At 46.6% G+C, this 25,479-nt stretch overlaps 1 protein-coding gene and 1 long non-coding RNA gene across 3 annotated transcripts in view; one reads left to right on the forward strand and one right to left on the reverse strand.

Moving 5' to 3' along the window:
• Nucleotides 1-9,711, forward strand: part of LOC123368650 — a 48,553-nt gene extending 38,842 nt beyond the window's left edge. Inside the window, exon 3 of the long non-coding RNA XR_006578852.1 lies at nucleotides 9,630-9,711. This is a non-coding gene — a long non-coding RNA (uncharacterized LOC123368650). The remainder of the gene's footprint in view (nucleotides 1-9,629) is intronic.
• The window catches only part of PLXNA2 (plexin A2), a 312,269-nt gene that overhangs the window by 6,637 nt on the left and 280,153 nt on the right, over nucleotides 1-25,479 (reverse strand). For both annotated transcript variants that reach the window (XM_045013587.1, XM_045013588.1), the window contains 7 exons: nucleotides 14,811-14,877; nucleotides 13,479-13,625; nucleotides 12,625-12,784; nucleotides 11,816-11,919; nucleotides 6,188-6,287; nucleotides 3,400-3,590; nucleotides 2,587-2,756 (listed from right to left, as the gene is read on the reverse strand). In XM_045013587.1, coding sequence (XP_044869522.1) covers nucleotides 2,587-2,756; nucleotides 3,400-3,590; nucleotides 6,188-6,287; nucleotides 11,816-11,919; nucleotides 12,625-12,784; nucleotides 13,479-13,625; nucleotides 14,811-14,877 — 939 coding nt within the window. The remainder of the gene's footprint in view (nucleotides 1-2,586; nucleotides 2,757-3,399; nucleotides 3,591-6,187; nucleotides 6,288-11,815; nucleotides 11,920-12,624; nucleotides 12,785-13,478; nucleotides 13,626-14,810; nucleotides 14,878-25,479) is intronic.

Genomic DNA, 25,479 nt, shown 5'->3' on the forward strand with positions numbered 1-25,479 from the left:
ATCCACTGCAGTGAGCAGACTCCAGGGCCTGTTCCCAGCCCGTCACCCTGGAAGGAGCACATCAGGTATCTTTGCCTCCCCCCCGCCTCCAAATCCTGGGCCTTGGTAATCAAAGGAGAATTATTCTTCCCTTTTCCTTTGGCTCTATAGCAGGATCAAAAACCAGCTGCTGCTTTCTGTTAGCTTTCAAGTCCCAGCTCTCCCTAGCTAGCCAGCTAGCTACAACCAAGGCTTCAGCCTTAACCCTTGGAACACTGCAGACAAGTTGCTCAATGCCGTCGCACAGCAGAGTCTCTTGTCAGCGGCCTCAACTCTCCACATGCTCCCAATCGCTGCTGTCTGCATGATGGCCCTGAACTGCTTCCCATGCTGACCAACTCTCTGGCTACTTCCCAGACCCCCCTCAGTCGGCTAAACTGCCTTCCCTCTTCCAAGCTGCCACACCTGTTCTCAAGATCCCCCTTCCCTCTCATCTCACCTTGCGCCCCTCCCAGCTCTCCTGCTACTTCCCACAGGTGACGTGAGTCTACAACCCCAGCTACTAAAGTCTCTCAGTTCCCATCTGGGCTCTGATGTGGTCTGAGACTTAACCCTTTCCTTTCTCAAAGGAGCCATGCCTGGTCCTTTTCTAGCTGATGGAGCACAGGGCTAGAACTCCTGAGTGATACTCCCATCCCTAACGCTCACCCAGTTAGTATCTGGGACAAGGCACTTCCCCTCTCAGTGCCTCTATTCCTGTCTGACAATGCTCGGCTCTCTCCTAGGGGCACAGCAAGCACTCACTAATGTTTGGAGAGTGCTGTGGAAATGTATAGACATAGTGAAGGCTCGATGTAATGATTAGTTTGAAAACTAGAATTTACACCTCTGCTCTGACTCCTCCTTTGTTCCCGTATGCAAAGCTGTACAATGGCTGGGTCCCCATCAGCAGCCGGAACCCATGTGGTTTGATGGCTGTGGTAGAAAAATCTTTGTTGTTCGACACCGTTTCCCTTTATAGCTTTAAGAAGTGTCATTTTATTCAGGATTCAAACATTTTATCCTAATAGCTCCTTCTTCTAAAGCTTTCAACAAATTGTTTTTAGCTTCCTACAGCCTTAGCGGGGAATCCAGCTTTTGCAGACATGATGATTAGAGGCTTTTTAAACCACGAGGGACTTGTGGAAAAAAAATAAAAAATCTTCAGGGGGCTACCATTTGTTATGGATTCTCCACCCCCCACCCCAGAGGTAAATTTCTAACACACGGAGCTTTTAATCCTAAAATAACAGCAAAGGCAAAGATGTAATAGCTCCAATTGTTTTGAGAACATTGAGTCCAAGCTGCAGTTTGTGTCAATTGCACACAGTTTAAGTGTGAACTCCACTCATCGGCTCTCTCTTCCCTTTCTCCCTTGCTCCCTGGAGCAGGGCTCCTGAAGCATTTGGGAAGGAGCTGCTGCTAACTGAACTGTCACCTCTGGGCATTAGCAGGCATTTCCCTTTTGATAATATCATACATGTAAGGTATGGCTGTTAACTACCTGCCTGTATACAACCCAGCCATTTCCAAAATCTCTTCTCATTATTGGAGGGCAGGGGCGGTCTTGGGGCTAAAGAACTGGACTGCGATGCAAGACACCCGTGTTCAATTCCCTGCTTTGCCACAGTTCCTTTGTCTGTATAGACTGTAAGCTCTTTGGGGCAGGAGCTAGATTTTATTGTGTGTATTGGAGTACAAACAACAATAAATAATTCCTACCCCTGGAATGAAAGGAGGGGCCTGGAATTTACACTCAAAACCACATCTGTCTGAGTGGTGAGGTGAAACAGGTTTGTAGGAGTGGAATTAGTTTATCCTATAATAACCGCTAAATAATTTAACAGGCAGTTTGCAGTTTCCTGGATGCTTCATACTTAGAAAAATAACCAGATTTTAACAGATTAAAGTTGTAAATGAAAAGGCAGGGAACACTTCGCTTAATTTTCAGTGCTAATTTAGCTCTTTGTGGCACTGTCAATAACCGGTAGCTTCTCTGAGGCTGGAGATCAACAGCAGGAGCTGGTGTACAGGCCAGGACTGAGATGCACTGGCAGAGCTGTCTATGTGCTGGCGGTTCCTGATTTGAACCACAACAGGTCAGAATTGAAGAACGTTGTCACAGCAGCAAGGAGGTCCCATAATTGGGATGGCACAGGTACCGGAGGTTTGGATTGAAGAGTATTAGCAAAGCTTTGTATCAGGGGTGCCTCCTTCCATTATATCTGAGGGCAGCCAGAATGTGACAATCACCCCCAAGTGCAAAAAAATGCAAAAGTTCCCTGAAAATGAAAAGAACCAGGTTTGTGACTCCCAGGCAGAAGGACAGGGGCAGGGTTTTGCACAAATGTGCGTATGCTGGCATCTTCCTTAACAATGAAAGAAAGGAGGTGTGGCAACAGCAGGTTTATTCTGTGAGGCACACGTGCACTCCGAGCTGCCTCCAATTACACAGATGATGTCCCTCCTCCTCCCGCTCCCAGCCCCATCCCCGCATTTCCATTCTTTTCCAGGCTGTGGATAAATTGCTCAACAGTGGAGGTCCACCCCCACTCCCCATGCTCTTACCAATTGCTCTTCCAGGTGTGCCTCACATCTGTGTCGTGGATGCTGTGCTTATCTGCTTGCTCATCCAGGAAATCGAACATGTATTTTATGGCCAGTGGGAGCGCGCTGCCTCGGTGCACAGTACTGAACAAGGTCTCGAACAAGTCATCCACGAATTTCTGCAGCGTACCCTAATGGGAGCAGCAACCAACGGGGTGATGGGAGGGATGTATGCACACTCGGCTAAACAGCAACAGCAGGAGGGGACACCAGATGGTGACACGGGCTATGCACAGCTCCAGAAAGGTATAGGTATAGACCCTATAGGAATATGTAAGGTATATGTAACCTTATAGGAACGGGCTGGCTGCACTTCTCAGGCACATTGGTTTTATTCTTAACGTTAAGCACCTTTTCTTTTGCTTCTGAAATGCAATCTGTGCTATAACCATTGCTGAGGGCACTACAAAAGGATTGCAGATTCCCTAGGCTGAGACGACGGGTAAAGCATTTACAGACATGGTAGCTTCCTTCCAATTTTTGGTGGCATTTAGTGCTGGTGAAAGGATGGAGCATCTAGAAATTTAGGAGCGATTGCCAGGAAACCAGGGCTCTATTTCTGGCTCTGCCATTGAATTGTTCCGTAACTCCAGGAGCACTTATCCTCTCTGCACCCCCGCTCCCTCTGTGTAAAATGGGGATGATAATGCCCAATTCAGACAGGTCGCAAGGCTTCATTAATGGACACTGAAGGCTTGAGATGGGGGCTGAGCATTGTCTCTTTACAGGCCTATTTATACATTTTCCAGGCAGACTCTGGTGCACAGTGATTACCTTTGTAGCTAGGAGCCTAGTCAGGTAGATCTCAGACACCATCTTACTGCCCCGGTCGCCCTCCTTCTGGTCTCCATGGTCATGGTTTTTGACTAGGTGCCAGACTTTCACTCCACTCTCTAGGTCAGGGGTGATCATGGGTGCCCTGGAGCGGAGGCTGTCTGGGCTGCCTGTGTACCGGAACGTTGAATCTGAACAGAAGGGAAGAGAAGCCGGTGATGTCCAAAGGAAGCAGCTTCTACCACTTCTCTGCCTCTCCTTAGTAGACCTCCCTCCCTTAACTGGATTATTTGCAGAGCAATTAAATAGAATACATTGCAGACACCATTACAAAAAAAAAAAAAGCAGCATTTGCCACAAGCGGACACACAGGAAAGAATGAGGGGCAGGACTTTGTCTCCACTGAGGAAGGGGTTAACTCCAGCTGAGCAGTCCCTTGTCCAGGGGAAAGGGTAGGAGAGTGGCCGTTTGTGAGAGGGAGGTGGAAGGCTGCCTTTATGATAATCAGATTGGGCACCCGGGGCTGAACAAACCTTTGCTTTCTTGTTATAAGTACTAACCTTTGCTGGGTCATCATTCCAGCAGCTTGCACTGGTAGTGATGTTGCCTTCTGGGCAAGGACACAGAAGCCTGGTGGTGTCTCAGATACCACTGGGACTGGGTAACTATGTCCATGTGATGACTTTGTAAGGGGGAGGGGCACACTTTTGAACACTTTTTCCGTGACATCATACCTTTAAAATCTGGCAAGTTTATTTTATACACATTCCTCAAGGTGACTGTGTCATTTCAGCAAACTTGAGCAGCTCAGACTCTCTTATTACAGTGTAAAACGCCATGTACTCTATCCTCCTCCCAGTATCTCTCCCCCCCTGCTACCTTCTGCTCCAGTCCAGGTCCATGTATGTGTGTGAAATAAGAAAAATGAAATGAAACGGAGACTGCACAACACAAGGGAGCACTTGGGGAGTGTCAGTATGTGGATAGCACACAACTCTTCCCTACAGTCATCTGTTACCGTCACAGAGCTCCATATTCAGATTCTGGGACTCTTCCTAACTGGTTAAACTGAGTTACTCACACGCAGTCCCATTCAAAGCACAGCCATTACTCACATGTTAAGCAGGTGCATGAGAGTTTGCAGGATCAGGGCCTTAATGTCAGCTCCCGGCAAGTCTGATTGCAGCTGCCTGGCCCAATCCAAACAGGGCAGAAGCCGCGTTATTTTTAAAACAAGGGATGTGGTTCAAACGTATTAAAAAAATCAAATTAAGAAGTGACTGAATTAAACAGCAGACCAGTGATAGGTTGTATCTGCAGTGTGTGCTTGTATCCTTTTGCCCCCTGTGCAGGCAGGGTCAGGGGAGGGGAGGAATGTAAGAATGACCATACTGGATCAAACCAAAGGTCCGTCTAGCCCAGTATCCTGTCTTCCAACAGTGGCCACTGCCACTGCTTCCCTGCAGGAGCCCTGATCACACCCCTTACTTTCACCCCCTTGCTCAACACCCAACCTTTCCTGGGGAGCTGGAATAGACTCCTCTTTGGAGCATGGGTAAGGTGCTTCCTTAATCACCCCACTCACTGCTTAGTGACACGAGGTGCTTCAGTTCCCCAAGGAAATGTATTATCCTGGCTCCACCCACCCACTATCCATTCAGCCTGTGGCAAAACGTTCTGGTGAGACTATCAAACCACCACACTATCTCTCTCTCTCAAATGCTTGCTTTGCTGTGGCCAGCTCAGCCTCCCAAGTCTCCACTCGCCTCTCCCAGCACCAGAAAGAGTTAAGGGGATCAGCACAGGGGAATATAACAGTTATTACAAAAGTTGGTAAAGTTTTCATCCCTGATTAATACGCAGACAAATATGAATATTCCAGCCAATTTAATTAAGGCACGGGGGAGAAAAGGAGGGGGGAAGGTTGGAAAGCATCTAGTAATTCTATTTTTAAACATGGCTCTGTACTGATGCATAATATGGAAAGTAAATCTGCATCCTCATTTGCATTTTGTCTGCACAATTAGAATTATTACTATTAACGTTAGCAAAGATCATGCATACTTGCAGTTCACAAATGCTCTTGCACCTGATGCCGATGAACAAGCATTGGCATTACTTCCCCAATCTGGGTCCCCTCCCCACTTCACCTGAAGAACAAAGGGAACTAAGAACTCTTACTTGCATTGATTTTTATAGGTGGCAAACAACCCTTGCTATGGTGCATAGAGCCACAATACCGTTCTGCTAGCTGACGGGTCTCACGCCATTCAGATGGCTCTGCAGAACTCTTCCGTGATGGTACTCAGAATAAAGATTTTGAGAGCCAGGAAACTGGGAAAGGAAGTGGGTCTGTCAGGAGAGCTCTCTTTGGCTAAACAGTCCGTAGAATGGAAGAGCTGAAAAAAAACCTGTGCGCCAGGGACTTCTCCACCATCCTTTATGAAGGTGTATTATTACTACTGTGTATACGAAGCTATAAATGTGCACTTGGCATCTAACAGACTCAATTATTCAGACTGTAAACTCTTTAGGGCATGGTCTGTAAAATGCCTACCCATACTGCTATGCAAATAACATTCCCAATTCCTATGTGTTTAAAATCTTGCATGCTGAGTTAAGGATACTCTCACTTGTTGATTGGAACTAAGCAAAATTACGAGCTGAGACCAAAAAGCTTGTTCCACTAATGATTCCAGGCTGGAGTCTAAAGATGAGTCTAGCAGTGGAAAAGTCAGGTCGCTGCCTGTGAGCCTTTAAATCCCCAGCACTTAACCCTGCTTCTTACCGTATCTACTAATGGAGGTTCGAGATATGCTGGCAGAGGCGGGGATGTTATACGAGGAGGTCTGTTTAGGAACGAGAGCCACCACAGAGCGGTCTGACACCTGGTAAGGCAAAGAGACAGAAGAAAGCGGATGAGTGAGATGAGACCACCAGGAGGCACTGCTGCTGATGCCACCTTTGGAATGTAGAACACTGCCTGCTAAGCAGCAAACAGTGAAGGCTGTAAGTTTTAGAATCCAGACTTTGCAGGGAGCTAACAAAATGACACCTTGTTCATGACGACAAGGGGAAAAAACCCAAATCACACTAGCCTGCTGTTTTCTTAACACAAGAGAGATACCCCCTCTTTATCTTGTTGCGTCCTCTGCTGGATTCAAGGCCCTGAAGGAAAGGGATGATAAATGAAGACATATTGAAGACATTTTTGGTCATTTTGATTTAAGATTATATTGTATCCAATAAAAACGGAGAATCTGAAGAATTGTTGCAATCCAATTAAAGTAGTAACGCAAAGGGAATAAAACAGCTATAATAATGTTATGGACCATAAAACACTCTTATTAAACCATTTTTTATTTTAACAATTTTTATGAACTTTAAAAGTTTGATTTACAGCTGAACAAGTCATAAAACCATCTTTCAGGATCTTAAATTGTCGGTCCCTCTATTACACCAAAAAAGGATTAAATGCTGGGAAGTCAAACTATAAATGAACATTAGCACTAACGAGATTCTGTTATAGCAGGTTTTAGTGGCAGCGTTTAATTTTACCCTCCCTATAAATCTAATAGTCATTGGAAGTTTTTAACTTATCTTCATTAATTAAGAATCTACAGATTTCAATGGAATAGACCTTAGCATTTTTTAAATTCTGAACTGAAAACCTTATGATGCAGTATGGCAGGGGAATAGGAAAGTGAACCCTACAGTATCTTCAGGTTGATGTGCCTTCTAGGGCTCAGCCAGTGATTTACTTGAGGAAGGTGATGGGTTACAGAAAGAAAACATCCCCTCCTTATCCTAAATTATCTGTCCCCTAGTTCTAAATACTCAATTTACCAGCCAGGGTGCATTATTCCATAAATCTGGATACTGGTCTGAGTAGGTGCTTCCCTGGAGAACTTATTAAGGACTCCTCCTCTTCTCATGCAGTGACACCCACTCATCTATCATCTCTCCACCGATCACTCAAACTTCTCTCTCCATGCTAGTCTTGCTCTGACCAGCGGCATATCGGATTCGCTCTCACAAACCGTCTTGGATGGGTAAAATGAGCTGCTTATTCTTCCTCCTAAACCCTCTTCCCACTTTCATTTTCCTGCACTATTCTTCACATCACCTCCCTCCCTGTCAGCCTCATCCCTTGCACACTCATCTTTGACTTCCTACTACTTGTACACTTCCAGGCTCTCGTCACATCTTGCCACTTGACTCTCCACACCATACCGAAAATTTGACCCTTTGATTCTGTCCCTGTGGCCAAAACACACGCCTGGGCCCTGGTCAACTCCTCGTCCCTTATGGGCTCAATGAAACCCTTATCTCTTCCGTCCATTCTGTCCAAAGGGCAGCGGCTAAAATGACCTTCGTCACTCCATCAGCCCCTGTCATCCCCTCCTTTGAAGCTCACCAGTGGCTGCCCAATACAACAAGTCTGAACTTCATATCTTTTGCAAGATCCTGCACAGCTCTGTTTGAGCCTCCTCTTGGATGCATTCCTCCTCCTCATTCTAACCCCCCCCCCCCACGAAGACTCCCTATTTTTGCAAGGTCCAGAGACTTTAAATCTAATTGTCACATTACAGGAGACACAAGCATCATGGCTTAGACAACAACTTAGATTATAAACTCTTTGGGGCAGATTGTACAGTGGCTAGCATAATGGAGCCCTCACTAGAGGCCTGTATGTGGTTACTGCCATACAAATAACAACCCTGATGCAAGGAAGTGCAATACCGCCTGATGAGACAGAAAACCAAGATTCTTACCACACGTGGTCACTATGGAATCCTGAGCACCCTCCCTGAATATAGGTGGAGTCACAGTGGTGTTGAGGCAAACTTCAACTGAGATGATTACATTCCACCTCCCTAAATTGCCCCTGCAGTTTCAAACTGAAGGTAGTTTGAATAACTACTGCCAGTGCAAAATAGCTGGCACATTCCACCTTAGTTGCAGGAAAATGATCTCTAATGTATAATGATCTGTAAAGTGCTTTGGGATCCTTCAGGATGAAAGAAGCTGTATAAATGTCAGTTATTAATAATAATAAATAATAATAATAATATGGCTTCATGTTACACACAGCAAAAATGAAGTATTTCTATTTGGCTAAGTACAACACTTCACACCTCTGTTATTTCTCCTCTTCCCGCCCCCACCTCATTTCACCCAATTTATTAAGTCACTGGAAGGAACAATCAAGTGGTGATATTATTTTCTTAGGCTGTTATTAGCTGCCACTTTGGTTTAATTTCACTAAGGTGAAATCTAAGCATTCCAGTGCAAGGAATACAAAGGAAGCTCTGGATTTTCACACAAAGACGCAATAATTTCCAGGCTGCTGTGGTTGGATACGGTTTCATCAGAGCTGTAGTTAACTAGGAGAGAAGTATTAAAAATTCCACACACACAGAGGGAGCACTCTCGCTCTCTGAAGTTTGGGCAGCTAAAAAGCACCAAATTAGCATCAGATGCAACATACATTCCTTTCCCATTCTGCCCTGCTGCCACCACACTCCGATAGAACCCTGGAGACACACGAGAAATTGGCTGACTTTGTTTTACAACTTTACAAATATTCTGGTTCTTCGCCGTCTTGAAACATGCCATGTGAAACCCCTTTACAAATAATGATAAAAAATAGAGTGGGGAGAACAACAGACAAGATGTCCAGCTAATACCTTCTTTATTGACATGGCCTGGCAAGGATACCAGAGCAGCTAATGAACTCCAGCTTTGGACATTCAGTAGCCAAACCACTATAGGTGTCTGAGTCTCATTTTCCATATGAATGTTCCCTGGCTGTTGCTAATTTTTCATTTAAAATAGTCTTCTAATCTCTCAGCCCTTCCAGCCTCCCAGTGAGTGATGTCTCTTCATGGTTTGCTACCTCCAAGTTAACCCTGCGCAAGCCATTGTAAATCATTTGATGTTAAATTCCGAGTGGTTCATTTTTCTTGGGTAAGTCTGTGTGAGCATATACTACAGAGTTTAACAGGGATAGAGTTCTACAGAAATGTAGTATGATTCTACAGAAATTCTTCTAAAAGCCCTAGAGAATTTAACAGAGAATGAGACCCTTTCCAAAGGTATTTTTAAGCCAGAATACAGAATTCAGCAGCAGGGGGATACAGCTCTCTATTCGATTCTATAACAGTTCAGAAATAATCTATAGAAAGCTGATCATTTCCTATTAAATTCTATTTGATTTTTCCATACAGGGGATGCTCGTGAAAATCAGATTAATGGCTGGGTAGACAAGACCATCAGCTGATGATGATGTAGGTGGGACGTTATCATCATAAAAAAACCCAGAAAAAACAAATCTTGCCTTGAAGAGCAGATGAAGAAATGTGGGATTAAGAGAAAGACTTGGAATTAAATCATCAACCTAATAACAAATGATTGCTGATACTGTCCAACAAACTAGAACCTGCAGCTGTACCACCTTAAAGCATGATCATGCTAAGCAGGAGTAAGGCTGGATTAGTTCTTGAACGGGAGACCTCCACAGAATACAGTACTTAGGAGCTGCAGGAATTGTGTCAATTGTGGGCAATTCACTGATCCTTTTGATTCAGTGTCCCAGTATAGAGGTAAGGGGCTTGTCTTTCAGCTAACACTTCCAGCATGTCCTAGTAGATAGACAGAGCACTGATGTAGGCGGCAGGCTGAGCTAGCTACCCCGAGTACAATCCCATCTGAGACCCTAGGCACATACTCTGGCATCTAGCCCATCCTGCTGCAGCTACACTTATTTTTAGCACACTAGCTCAATCAAAGTGAGCACACGGACCTCAGGATACATGGCCCAAGCCAATCCTAAATTGTGCTTGCCAACTTAAAAGCCAACGGTGGTGGTCGTATCTATCTGCTAGGAACTGAGCTAAGACCCATGAAACTCTTTTCAAAGAGAGGCCACTGAATAGCCATGAGACAAGTCACCTTTAACAAACAAGCAAAGTAAAAAGGGAAAGGTTTCGGTTCTAAAGGCAACTGACTAGTACCTCATGGAAAGATCGACTTCTTTTAAGAAACCATTCTGCTCAGAAAAAGAAGTGTCCTTGTACTACACCAACCTCCTTTCTTCTAATTAGTGACTAATTAGGAGGGGTACTGCGAGGTAAGTTGAAGCTACAGGAAGGCTATGGACAGGGGATGAATGAAAGTCCATTAGGGGTGCAGTACCAAGCACTGGGCTTCAGGAGCAATGCCTCTACTAACTTGAAATCAGTTTCATGGGGGGTTGGATGCAGTTACACTCCAACACATTCCTTCTCCCCAACAGAACATTCCAGCATGTGGTAGACAGATGGACCTGGCTGAGTACGTACCTTTCTCTCTCTCTCTGACCTATCATAGTTAACACTTTCTAGCGGCTCAACTCTCACCCAAGGCAGGCTATGCTTGGCTGGTGTCATGAGCATAACAGCAGTAAGAGACAGAAAGAAGCTTGAAGGTCATCTGGTCCATTCTGGTCACTGTGGGATGCAGCATCTCCTCTAGCATTCTGACCTGTCTAGTTTCAAATTTCTCCAGTGATGGGACTCCTGATGCTTTTCTTGGGAGACTCATTCCAGAGCTTAACAAATTTCATTGCTTCTCAACTAAGAAACATTTCCCGATATTGAGGTTTACATTTACTGTGCTTGGGGCTACATTCCCTTGACTGACGGCACACTCCTCTGTGCCTGCCTTTAATGCTAAAGCTGTGCGATTGCTGCACAGGACACAGGGTCAAGGCGGCGCCCCCTTGTTCCTAAAAACTAGGTGCCTTTGGTATCCCCTGAATGAGAACTGAGAATCAACACGTAGGAAGATTGAGAGTGAGAAACTGGAAGACACTAAGGTGCCACAAGTACTCCTGTTCTTTTTGCGGGTACAGACTAACACGGCAGCTACTCTGAAACCTGGAAGAGACTAGTTGTCCATGTAGCTTGGTGCCCTGCCTCACTGGATCAGGCAGCTAGTCTGCCCCCATAGTGCCTGGTGGCCTATAGACGAAGCTTCAGAGACAGAAACCCCTCTCCCTTCCTATACTGCCCTCCCCTTTCTCTCACTTAGGCTTCCATTTCCAGGCCTGGGTCTCTGACATGATAGCCATCTGCAGCCCCCCACATCTTTAACCATGACAGCACAGTCCTCTCTTGCATACCCAGTCTATCTGGTGAGAGAGGCTGGCATTTTTAATTTAGTCAATTTTCAACTCTGCTAGTTTCTGTAAGATGTGTGTCAGGGCTGCTTTCTCGTATAATGCACGAGCACACTGAACCATTCTGGTTTATCATAAGAACGTGACCTCCCTGTCTGTCTTGTTAGACGAGACACCGAGGAATTAAATTTCTGCTTTTCTTTCCCTTCCGCTTGGCTGCTTCCTGGGAGCTCTGCGTCAAGGATGGTTTCTTACCTGATAATGCATCAGGGTGTTTAACCGCTTCCAGTCGCCCTCAATCTTGGTGGTGATGTCTTCATCCTGCAGGACCACACGAGCTATCCGGCCTTGCCGCCACTCTGCAGGGAAGGGAAGAACAAGCAGACACGATGGTCAGGGATGAAAAGCCACCTGCCTCTTCTGTCCACATCAGTCTCATGTGACATTGTACGAGAGATGAGTCTCTAAGAGGCCAAGCTCCCAGGAAGGGGTGTTCAGCGAAAGGGGCTGACTTCTGCTCTTGATTATTCCTGTGCAGCTCTAAGGAAGTCAATGTGGGTTGCTTCCTTCCAGCTGAGAGCAGAATTTTCCCCAGAGTGGGGGAATGTAATTATATTTTAGGGTGTTTATCTGAACTAAGGGTCCCCCCCCCACACCACTACTGTAAATATATGGCCTTGGAGGTGCCTTGCGTAAAAAGCTAAAGGTGGTCTGAGGTGTCAGTCACTTGCTCACTGGACAATCGCTCCACTAAGACAGTTTTTGGGGGGACATTAACAGGGTCTGCAGTGTGCAATGGCTAAGACAGGTAAGGAGTCTGACCCAGTGTTGTGTCCTGCAGAAACAGCATCTCCACTGGGTGAGGAGTGTCGTGTGTGTTTGGCGGGGGACGTAAGGATAAAGCAAGTGTGCACAGAGCTAGCCATTCTGGCTCTAGCCAATGCGATCAGCTTCCTGAACATTAAAAATCTCTCTAGGAACTACCCCAATACTGGCTACCTCTCTAACTCCCCTCTCCCCAACCCCTCCCGCCATCACTTCTCACAGGGCGGGGATGTTCTTACCCAAGTCCATGTCGACAGCCCTTGGCCTTTGGGAATAGGGGACATTTTTGTACACCGCATCCAGAATCTTCTCTTTGACCTGAGTGATGGTGTCGCAGTTCAGCACCTTCACGGGGATCTCTGGGCTGTTTTCGTTATCGGGGTTCACACAGTTCAGGATCTAGAGAGGGAGAAGTTGTCCCAAACAGCTCTCAAGAGGACTTCAGAGAAACATCCAGCATAACAGTGACAACGTTCATCGTGGGACAGAGACACTTAACACTGAATTCCCCCGAAAAGCCACACAGTCTACATTCATATCACAGCTGTTGCATCTAGAGTCTCCTTGGGAAGCTCATTAAACTAAGAGCTTCAGGGTGTCCATTGGAGTTATGTTTTGGGGAGGGCAAAGGCATGGAGAGCTATAGATATATAAAAAAGGATGACAAGGGTCTGTGATTCCACATGTAAACACGGATTTTCCAAACTTTAGCAGCCAGGGCTGTTTGCACACAATCTGCACAAGCAAGTTAGGTACATACTTAATTTGCACATGGCCCTGGCACCCTGAGGTTTTGAAAATCGGGCCCATAACGTTACATCCTACAGATTATTGCACATGCAACACTTGTGGGCCACAATGTTGGAGTATGGACTGAGCCGGCTGAGAATTTGGGCCATAAAATTGTGTATTTCCTGCTTGTGCTTTCAATGAAGGACCAATTCTGACACAAAGCAGCTCGTTCTACCCTGGGGCATTGGAGCTGCATATATCCTGCCATTCCTGTATGGCTTCTCTTCACTTACAGTAGGTCACTTACAGCTGGAGATGACGCATACAGTTCAAAGCCAGGTCCCATGGACAGCCAACTCACCAATGTTTTGTACTCAATTTGCTGCCGGATCAGCTTGTCCTCACTCAGAGAATAGCGTGCCTCCCCTGTGATGGCATCGATAGGGCCCTTCTCCATCTGCTGCTTGATGGCACAGTACAGCATGAAGAGCGGCTCCCCAGCGCATTCCTGTTAGACAAGACACACAGCAAAACCAAAATCTAGGTGAAGGTGCCTCTTCGGCAGGACCGTATCCTAATGCATATGCTTATCTTTAAGCAGATGCACGGTCCCACTGACTTAATCTTAACAACCAAAGTAAGTGTCTGCAGGTCTGTGGGCCAAAGCAGCACTTGGAGAGGAAAGCCAATGCCAAGGGCCCATTGCTCAATGTGGGTATCATCCTTGGCTTGCCTCCCCACTGCTGGAGAGAAGGAATCTGAGGATATGTCTACATTACAGCTGCTATAGAGGCAAAGCTATGGTGCTGCAACTATGCCACTGTAGCGCCATAGCGCAGACTCTCCCTACGTCGATGGAAGGGGTTTTTCTGTCGATGTAGCTAATCCACCTCTCCGAAGACAGCAGATGTCTTCTGTCAACCTAACTGCCTCTACACTGGGGGGTTAGGTTGACCTAACTATGGTGCTCAGGGTGTAAAATTTTTCACGGTCCTGAATGATGTAGGGAGAGGAGTTGTTTGGGGTACCCCAAGGGGTACAGCGAGGTCAAATGGGATTACACTGAGCAAGGAAAGTTACACTGAACAGTAAGGCGGGCACATTTCCCATCAGAGAGATCCAATGCGCACAGTGCTCCAGGGAAGTGGTAGAAGCTCCATTACCTGGGTTATTTTACATTATACTGAAAAAAGTAGTCAAGAGTTGACTGTAGGGAACTAAACTTTCCTGGGTGGGGCATGGACTAGATGATGCAGGCAGGTCTTTTTCTGAGGCATGAAAGCCTCCTATGTGTCCTACACATGCAGCCCATCAGGGCTCACTGCTGGATGGTGATGATACTTTGTTCCTTCAGCTGAATGGAGACAGGGAGACATGCACCAGGCATGCTTCATTGCAGGCTTGTGATGCAAAGAACATTTCAAATGTGCAACATGCAACCTCAGGGTTGAACAAAGCTAAGCACGGAGATGGTTAGCTTAGACTCCGCTAATTTAATTACAGCTCCAGATGCACATAGCACAAATCTTATTTCCAGATCTCTGCTCTGCTATTGTCTCCCCCTTACGTTAGGTCTTGTCAGGCATTTTAAAGGCTGGAGTCACCCACTAGGTCTTGGGCAGGAGGAGAGCTGTGGAAGTATAAGGAGACTGGGTAAAGACAGAAGAGGATCTCCACTCAGTCTCCCCCTCACCTTTAAGAATTTATGGAGGAGGAAGGCAAACCAGTTAGTCAACATCTTCTCAGCCACAGACTCGGTCCTGGAAAAAGACGAGAGGACATTTCATCATGTCTATTTAAAAAACTCAAAACAAATGACTTCCCGTCACACCAGTGACCCCTCAGCTCAATAGTGCGGGAGAGCTGGGAAGTTTAAAAGCAACTATGGACAAAAGCGAAACTGATATCTTGGACTAGTCTCACCCTCTCAAACTGAGTGAGGTATCGCTCCTTACAGACTCACCGCATCCCTTAGCAGATAGGGCTGCACTTCTCCCACAGGCCTTTGGCCATGTGACCATCTTCTAATCACCCTCTCCCAGCCAACAGTGCCCATCTGGAGCACAAATTCACAACAGCATTAAGATTCTGCACTGGAGAATCTGGCATCATTGTCCCTCAGCCCTGCCCCCTCCCACATTTAGCTTACAAGTGTATGCAGATTGCTCAGGAACAGAAAGGAATAAAGACCAGCTGACAGCCCGTCATGAGCCCCTCTGACAGGGATGCCTGGTGGCACTTTAACTCCTTGCACGTGGTGCAAATTATACCCTATGGCTCAGTAAATCACTGGAATTTGCAGTGGTTGCTGGCAATCAGGGACAGCAGAGTGACAATGGCAGGGGAAATTGCAGCTTTCTCCGCAGCCCCACCCAGCATTCTCTCCCCACATTGTGCCCAAGATTATCTCTAATTTAAATACAATGGCTCCTAATGATAGTTTTTAATGCTGGCTCTGCAGGATTGCTGGTCTCTCTTTAAAGAGACACTGTTCCTTTTCTCGGAAGTGGGGAAAAGCTTTTGAAAGCAGCACTGGGCTGGTGACAGGACGAGGGGCCCCCTCATCTATGAGACCCTGAACTGTGCTGCAAACGTGTTCAGAAGCGGCTGTCAGGCAGGCTTCCAAGAAGTGGTTGTTGCTAGCATGGCTATAGATCAGTGGACAAGGATGGTTCTTTTGTTGCCAGCTGTGCTAGCTGAGAATGTGCTGTAAATGAATCCCTGTCCTAGGTGGTCTAGCTCTCCCTGCACTAGGGCTTTTCTGATCCTGCCCAGCATTACTCTTAAGCTGCCTTTAGGACTTGGGATTAGTCCCAATTTCAGCTATCGCTAACAGCAACTGCTGGGCCTGAAACCAACAAGCAGCTGCCCTTTGACGTGCCCACTCCATCTTGCAAAGCATGGCTTTCCTTGTCTAGACAGGGCAACTGGTGACTCGCCATAGCCTCAGGTTGTGTCTACACTAGCCACTTTTCTGAAAAGTTTCCCACCCTTGCTTGGGGCGGCTAGTGCAGAGAGTGCTCCAGGCAGCTACTGGCATTTAATTCATCACAACTCTGCTCTGAATGGGCCTGAGCAGCCCCCTGCATAACTAGCCTTGCCTAGACTAGTGCTATCAGCAGTACAGCAGCCCCGGTAATGAATTAGGGGCCCTATTTTTGCCAGTGTAAACAACGCTGCAGGCGCTGTTTAGCGTAGGGCATTAAAAACCATGAGTGTAGAGTCATAACGAGAGAGACACCATGGTCTACTCTTGTGGATGTAGAACTGAACTGAGACTCAGGAGACCGTGGTTCTAGTCCTAGATGAAATGCTGACGGGGCTGCCGTGTGACCCTCTCTGGGTCACAGCTTCCTTTCCCTCATTCAGGGGATGTCCACACTGTGAAGTTGTTGACAAAAGTTTTGTCTTTCGTGGAGGGGCTTTTTTAAGTACCCGCGAAAAACGAAAGTTTTGCCGACCCAAGTGGCAGTGTGAACGCAGCTTTGTCGGCAGGAGCGCTCTCCTGCTGACAAAGCTAATGCCGCTCGCGGGGCTGGAAGTATTTTGTCGGCAAAAGTACTGACAAAGAGCGTTTATACATGCTGACATTTAGCGACAAGGCTGTGTCAACACAAGGCCTTGTCGCTAAAAGCTGCATGGTGTCTTGTCAGACTGTGAGCCCTTTGGGTCAGAGACAGTCTCTCACTGTGTCTCTGTATAGTTCCCAGCACTCTCCAGCTCTTACTGCAATAGAGATGACAATACTAATGTAAGAAGGTTTGTGCTCACCACAAAGCTCGTTGAATAGTAAGCAGAAGTTACAGATTCACCAGTATTTCAGCCATCAAAAGCAATGAGTTCTATTTGCTAGGACACCAGGAGTTATATTATCCACACTTATCAGTATATGACATCTGGAGGTTATTCATGAAAATGTCTGTAAATCCCAAATAATTGAATCACAAATGATTAACTGTCTGAAAATTCATGCTGGAAAGTTCCAATTCACTGTTCTTCTGTTTAAAATTTTTCATACATCCAATCAAAGAGGAGAAACAATAGCACGTGACCTAGGCAACCAACCACCAGCCACGAATAAAGAAGAGCCAGTAACAAATAGTCAGATCAAACAGCAGGAGAACACCACAGAATAACATAACATAAGAACATAAGAACGGCCGTACCGGGTCAGACCAAAGGTCCATCTAGCCCAGTATCTGTCTACCGACAGTGGCCAATGCCAGGTGCCCCAGAGGGAGTGAACCTAACAGGCAATGATCAAGTGATCTCTCTCCTGCCATCCATCTCCATCCTCTGACGAACAGAGGCTAAGGACACCATTCTTACCCATTCTGGCTAATAGCCATTTATGGACTTAGCCACCATGAATTTATCCAGTCTCCTTTTAAACATTGTTATAGTCCTAGCCTTCACAACCTCCTCAGGTAAGGAGTTCCACAAGTTGACTGTGCGCTGCGTGAAGAAGAACTTCCTTTTATGTGTTTTAAACCTGCTGCCTATTAATTTCATTTGGTGACCCCTAGTTCTTGTATTATCGGAATAAGTAAATAACTTTTCCTTATCCACTTTCTCAACATCACTCATGATTTTATATACCTCTATCATGTCCCCCCTTAGTCTTCTCTTTTCCAAGCTGAAGAGTCCTAGCCTCTTTAATCTTTCCTCGTATGGGACCCTCTCTAAACCCCTAATCATTTTAGTTGCCCTTTTCTGAACCTTTTCTAGTGCTAGAATATCTTTTTTGAGGTGAGGAGACCACATCTGTACACAGTATTCGAGATGTGGGCGTACCATGGATTTATATAAGGGCAATAATATATTCTCAGTCTTATTCTCTATCCCCTTTTTAATGATTCCTAACATCCTGTTTGCTTTTTTGACTGCCTCTGCACACTGCATGGACATTTTCAGAGAACTATCCACGATGACGCCAAGATCTTTTTCCTGACTCGTTGTAGCTAAATTAGCCCCCATCATGTTGTATGTATAGTTGGGGTTATTTTTTTCCAATGTGCATTACTTTACATTTATCCACATTAAATTTCATTTGCCATTTTGTTGCCCAATCACTTAGTTTTGTGAGATCTTTTTGAAGTTCTTCACAATCTGCTTTGGTCTTAACTATCTTGAGAAGTTTAGTATCATCTGCAAACTTTGCCAACTCACTGATTACCCCTTTCTCCAGATCATTTATGAATAAATCGAATAGGATTGGTCCGAGGACTGACCCTTGGGGAACACCACTAGTTACCCCTCTCCATTCTGAGAATTTACCATTAATTCCTACCCTTTGTTCCCTGTCCTTTAACCAATTCTCAATCCATGAAAGGACCTTCCCTTTTATCCCATGACAGCTTAATTTACGTAAGAGCCTTTGGTGAGGGACCAAATAGTCTGCAGGAATCTGACAACTATTCCTGCAGACTATTTGGTGAATATTAACAAGGTAGAAAAAAAATCAGGATCAGTCTGTGAAATGTTTGCTAATTGAGAAAGGGCTAACTTCCTAATGAATATTACTAACATACAGCGTGACCAGTTCTTGTAAGTTAATTTCAGATTAATGCAGAATGTAACATACCGTCCCTCTTGATGCTACAAAAATAATCAGGTGAAACAGTTGTGTGGCACAACTGTGTTATAACATGGTTTCTTCTTACTGTGGACAGAACCTACCCCCCGCCCCCCGCCTCGCGCCATGCCATAGCCCTCTTAGGGTACTGTGTTCTAACCCTGACAGATACACAACTACAATACTTCACGCTTATACATTCTAAAAAATTTTGAGAACAAACATTACATTAATCCCTTAACTATTGCTGACAGTACCAGCATGTCCCAACATTCCACTGACTCGATTGTACACCTGCAGTACAGCTGTCATTGAAGAAGGTATCAACGCTTAAAGGGTTAACATGCTCGAATTCTTTCCTTAGCTGAAGCAAAAAAGCCACTTCCTTCATCAAGGGGTCCAAGGAGTTGGAGAGCGCATAGCTCTTCACAAGCCATAGCCTGTTGTGTATCTTTTCCCTGCCCTCATCTACCATGGTTAGTCTTTGAAATCTGATCCGTGCTGGAGGTCTCAGCAAGCCATCCTTTAAACTCTGCTGTGTTTTGGAGTGACCTCCCTTTCCCTCTGCTGTGTCAGAAGAGGTCTGCGGAGCTGCAGAAACAGCTCCTTCAGAGTACTGCACTAGCCCCTCAGCAGGTATCATTTTTTACTCCGTGGTCGGCCTGGTATCTGGAATGCTGTTAGAGATCTGTCTCTGAAAATACAAAATAAACTCCTGAGGATTAAGGCAGCAGGGAACAATCCCCAGACTCAGAGAAAACCCTTTTCATATTGACCACATAAACGAAGGCAACTTTCCAAAAAAGCCTGACGCCAGAAACCAAACCTATGGCTGCTCCTCTGACTCACTGGGGTGCTGGGAATAAAACTAAACAAAAAAGGACCAGGAAAATCCCAAAATCAATATTTATGTTACTAATTTTCCCTTGCTTTGTCTAGTCTCTGAACTGCCTATGCTCCCTGTGCCAGGGATGAGGACAGTCATTTGATTTAATGTCAGCTTTCCTTCAGTCTCCCACAGGGGGGAAGAGCAGAGAGGCAAAATAAAGAAAGAAAGAAAGAAGGAACTGAACCCCAGTTATCAAGCGCTGCCACTAGAGAGCTCAAAAGTAAAATAAAATATTTTCTCACTTTGTGGCTTCTCATTCATTAACAACTTAGGACAAAATGTTCTAACTTGGATTGTTTTGCATATTAAACAATACCCAAGGAGTTCGCAGACCCACAGGGCTGGAAGAGACCTTTACTTTGTAGGTTTCCAACTGAAACATCTGGATCTTCACACCACAAAGCTGGCTTTCAAGTTCTTAGGCTTTGTTTCTTCTGGATCCTTTGCATTCTTGCCTCTTTTAAATGACTGCTACATACTGCTAACCCATTTGCTGCTGCTAGAATGTGTATGTGCCACATGACCACCCTCCATCCCTCAAAGCAGCATCAGTCCAGGTTGGTACAGTAGCAAAAGGGAAGCAGGTACTTTATAAATGTGCAGCAGGTGCTCCATTTCTCAGACAAAAGGGGGAGATGGAACAGATGTACAGAAAGGGGGAAAAGATAGTGGTGCTGGAGAAGTTTCTTTTTTCCTACATGGAGACACCTGAGGAGACCAGCTGGATGATAGGAGCAATGGGTGGTTTGGTCTCTCCATAAATGCCAGACACTGGTGTACCACGCCTGGGTCACACAAGGCAGGGGACAGAGATTCTGCAGAGTCTCCATCTACAATGAGGATTTTCTGAAATTCTCCCACCGCTGGTTTAGCCTCAGTGCAGCTCTGTCTGTGCTAGCAACAGGCTTCAAGGCTCCAGCTTTTTCACCACCATGTTGCCTGGCGTTGCTCAGGGCACATCCAGATGACATGGTGCTAACGTGCTGGTGGCTGGACTATGCTGTCACTTTCCTCATTGCAAGCCCTGGTGAAGCTGCACCAAGACTAGTGCAGTGGCAGAAGAATTTCAGAAAGTTCTCAGCGTTCATTAGGCCGGTGGATTGGAAACCTGCGTTTCATCCCAAATGCTGCCAAATGATACACTGAACCTGTAGCCACCCTCTGTGTTTGGGGCACCAGCAACGCGGGCAAGAAAGCTGGAATGTTCAAAGGAACACGGGTGTCCAAATCCCATTGAATTTCATCAGGAGCTGGGTAGCTAACTCTGTTGGGCTCCTCTGAAAATCCCAGCTCACATGCTTAACAATAGGGGAGAGGAAATTGGCACTGAAGACGGTGGGACAAACCCCTTAACCCTTTACAAAAAATGCCATGGTGTCTTATGGTAGGTTTCTCTCCCACTTACAGCAGTGTAACTCCACTGATATCAACAGGGCTACTTCTGATTTACACTGGTGTAACAGAAGGGGAAAATCAAGCCCTCGGTGTCAATGCACAGCTGGCAGGAAGTGTTTTATGGTCTCAGCTGAAAGCCCCCTCCACGAGTGAACTACCTAGAACTCAGACAGTCTGCCTCAGTAGGAGGAAGTGATTGGAACTTGGAGGCGTAGCTCCATCGAGTGTAAGCATGTCACATATGAAGGTTGGATCTGTAAGGCATCCCTCCATGTGCTCTTCTGCAGCCATGCAACTATTTGCATTTGCAAAAACCCTGGTAATGCCCAGGAGTGAGAATTATCAAATTAAAAGCAAATTTAAATGGAGGATAATGAAGGCTCTTAGGGTTCATTTGGTTTCCCTGCATCACCTGCCATATCTGGGAGGATAATTCACAGAACTAATCCACGGGTACTCAGTTCTGATAAAACAGAGTCAATAACCACCTCCTCCTGCCCCACTGTCAGGCTCTCAAATGCCACTGCTGCTGCAGAGGAGACCTCATCCCCCAGCTCCTTGTGTATGCATTGGAATGACATCATCTGCGCCAAGTACCGATACTAGTCTTGCATGTGGCTGGCTATGCCGTATGCAAGACATACTCGCTCGACACTCCGGCACGTGGGGGAGTAGGGGTTCAGGCAGCTCCACCCTCACTCTGCAAATGGCATTTGAAACAAACAGGCCACATCATTGTGTCTAGAATATGAATTGGCTGTTTAATTCCACAGAGAAGAGCAGGAAAGTGCCCTCATGAGCCCATTCTTAAAAGGGTAACATTAAGCCTGTGTTTACATGGCAAAGCAAAGCCAGGCGATATGCTACAAGAGCCTTTTAAATGACCAAATGGGGTTGATGGGTGAGAAATAACCCCATTCACAACCATACGCCCAGTCTATTTACAAGCCCAAATTATGTTTACCATTTACCATGATGTTCATAGCAGCTAATGGAAACAGAAGCGTTTGACTGGGGAAGCAGGGCCGCCCAGAGGAGGGGCGGGGGGCGGCACAAGTGGGGTAATTTGCCCCAGGCCCCGCAGGGGCCCCCACGAGAATATACTATTCTATAGTATTGCAATTTTTTTTTACAGAAGGGGCCCTCAAAATTGCTTTGCCCCAGGCCCCCTGAATCCTCTGGGTGGCCCTGTGGGGAAGTTTGAACCAGGATAGAATCCCAACCTTTCAGCAGGTGACTTGTCATCTTTTATATTAACACATTTATCTCACAATTTTGTGTTGGTACCAATGTACCACAAAGGATGAAAGGGGGATGTCAGTGCAGGGCTGCACCGAGGGGACTGGATGGCTTGGGGGATTAGGAATAGGATATGGAGACTTTCATATCTAGATCACTGGTTCAGGCTTCTTTCAGGATGGGGCACTATTGCATAAAACTGCTGGTCAGACCACATTAGCTACCCCGGCATTGAAAGCTCAACCCCCAGCCTCTGACTGCCAAAATAAGAGCCACACAAAGGAGTGGCTGTGTTTTCTCTCGGAGCCTTCTTTACGGTAGAAGAACATTTGCTCCTGGCTTAACTCCTTTCCTTGGCTGTAGAGAGACTCTGGGTCTGAACTGCTCCCATTTCAGGGCTGGATCCAACACAATCCCTCCAGCCTCTGAATTTGAGAAACAAAGAAAAAAATCATACATGCTTCAAGCCGGCAGAAACTCAAAGAGAGTGATGGCTTGCCACACACAGTCCCTGTGGGTTTGGCCCTTTCTCTGAGTCTGGTTTTTCCGTCTCTGGCAATTGGACTATGACATTGCTAGGCGGGCTCTGATGTGGTTCACTGTGTTATGAGCAAAACCTGCTGGTGGTGGTAATGGGGTGAGGGACAGGAGATGGGAGGGGAATAGTGCTGAGATCACCAGCCTTGTATTTTTAGAGCACTGTGAAAAGTCATTATTGATGGCTGAGGCTGGAGACGCTTTCACAGCGACTCATCAAACCACGGGGGAAATTAACGCAGCTTCCATTTCTGAGATGAGTTATTGCCTCTGCAAACACGGCCAGATTTAGAGCAATTTCCTGCCAAGTATATTCATTGTGGCTGGAGGAATCCCTGAAAACTCCCCCAAGCTGTGAATACTCCCCGTTGCTTTTGGCTGATGGCTTCAGTGTAGCGATGGCTCCATTTGTGGACTGGTGGACAGTGGGTGAGCACAGAGTAGGCCCTTCCTGCATCGCACAGCAACCCATGGGCCAAAGCTGAGACACAGTGGAATAGAACCAGGGGACTCCTATGCGACAGGGCCCTGAAATGCTGTCAGTGCGAGTGCAGGGACACGGACGGCTCAGGGAAGCGGGAATAGGAGGCAGCCTGTTGCCTCAGAGTCATGGGACCCAATCTGACCCAGGTTACTGAATTCAATGTTTGTCTCATCTGCAGACTGTGTGTGTGACCTAAAGTGAGTCACTTCAGCTGCCATTTACCTCAGCTCCCCAACAATAAAACGGGGAAGTTCCTTCCTTATTGGATGCGGGGGCTGAGAGGATAAAATCTATTAATGACTGAGGTGCACAGATATTGTAGGGATGAAGGTCAAGTAAGTACCTAGATACATAGAACAAAAGCCCTTATACCACAGTGACACTGCAACTTTTGTTGCGCAGCGTCATGAGAGATGGGTAGGACTGATTGGGCCAGGGAGGCTGAACCCCTAGATGCAGGCCAGAGAAGGTCTGAAGTGAGGTGGAGGTGTTTTACCACTGCTCTCTCCCTGCCAGCCCAGACTCTGGGTCTGTTACTTACCCTGTCCATCTAGGCTTTTATGCCATGCTCATCTCTAGAATATCTGGACCCGGCTTAGCAGATGCTCAAAAGCAGGCAGTACTGTACAAACATGCAAGAAGGGAGGTCCCTGCTCTGACGAGCTTGCGGTCTAATGAAGCAATTTATAGACACAGATGAAGGGATGCAATCAGGTGCTTATAACTCTGGAATCTTTTTCCCCATACAATTCCCCTCACATTTAAAATGAAAAAAGCATAAATGCCAAGGTTTTTCCCTTTCGCTTTGATCTGGCACAGGCTGATTAGAAAAGCTCTGCACTCAAAAAGCGAACAGATCAGCTCAAACGAGATCATGCCTATTGTGGTCCCTGCAGTAGCGCTCTCCTGCTTCAACCTCTGAAACAATAATTAAATGCAAACATGCAACTGGATGGCCAGTGTTTTACAGGCACAACACCAATGTTATGTCTCCAGTAACACTCACTCTTGTGCAGTGGGTGCCCCTAAAAAAGCGATAGCCAGTGGGCTGTGATACGATGTGTGAGCTCACCACAGGGGCGGCTCCAGGCCCCAGCACGCCAAGCGCGTGCTTGGGGCGGCATGCCGCGGGCGGCGCTCTGCCGGTCGCTGGGAGGGTGGCAGGCGGCTCCGGTGGACCTCCCGCAGGCGTGCCTGCGGAGGGTCCGCTGGTCCCGCGGCTTCGGTGGAGCATCCGCAGGCACGTCTGCAGGAGGTCCACCGGAGCCGCGGGACCAGCGACCGGCAGAGCGCCCCCGCGTGGCGTGCCGCCGTGCTTGGGGTGGCGAAATTGCTAGAGCTGCCCCTGGCTCACCAGCATATTCCCCATATTTAGAATAAGATATTCCACAAATACCACTGTCCAAATCAGACACTGCAGGCTAGTGAATACTGAGGGGTGAGTGGCGCCCACTGTAGCACTTTGTATTACTCATGGGCAGTGTTTGCCTTTAAGGTTTAGTGGAACCCACTACTCTGGGTTCAAGTGATGTCTCCTTATGTGCATCACTTACAGTAACATCAAAAGCTTCCCCTTCTTTTCCAAATCCCAAAATACCTGAATTAATTCCATGTTGCCCCCACTCTCTTTGGACAAGCAGGGTGCTACTCTACGAAAGAAATGTGGCCAAGATGCAAGAGCCTCCACAGCAAACTCTGTGTGTGCCTGTCTGCCCTAACGCCGCACTAACGTAGCCTTGAACAGAAGAAGAGCTGGGACTGGCAGCAGAATCAAACACAGAGCAACGTGAATTCTAAGAAACACACTGTGTGCTTTTGTCTCAATGACTATGGTGCCTTCACACACTCAGATCAGTTAGGCTGCAGGATACTGGCCAAGATTGCCCCAGATCATTCTCCCTCCAGCCCCCACACCATTTCCAAATCCCAAAGGAATCCCTTTGCTTTTATTCTCACCCTTAAGCCAGTTTCCTCCATCTGGCACCTGCTTCCCCTGCCAGCCCAGCTGGAAGATGGACTGAGATGCAGGGGGAAGAGAAATGGTCTGACATTGAGATACCAGCATAACCTCAGGGGTCATCTGGCACCAATGAGACTGATGGTGCTGTCAGCCTTCACCCAGTGATGATGAGAGGAGGCCTCCAGTCCTGGCTCAGCTCACTCCACCTCATGGGCGCCAGGACACCCCATTTGTCAAGCAGGACTCTCTAGGGGTGGAGGTGTTGGCACACCGTGAAGTTTCA

The sequence above is a fragment of the Mauremys mutica genome, chromosome 4 (assembly GCF_020497125.1).
Source record: "Mauremys mutica isolate MM-2020 ecotype Southern chromosome 4, ASM2049712v1, whole genome shotgun sequence".
NCBI lineage: Eukaryota > Metazoa > Chordata > Testudines > Geoemydidae > Mauremys > Mauremys mutica.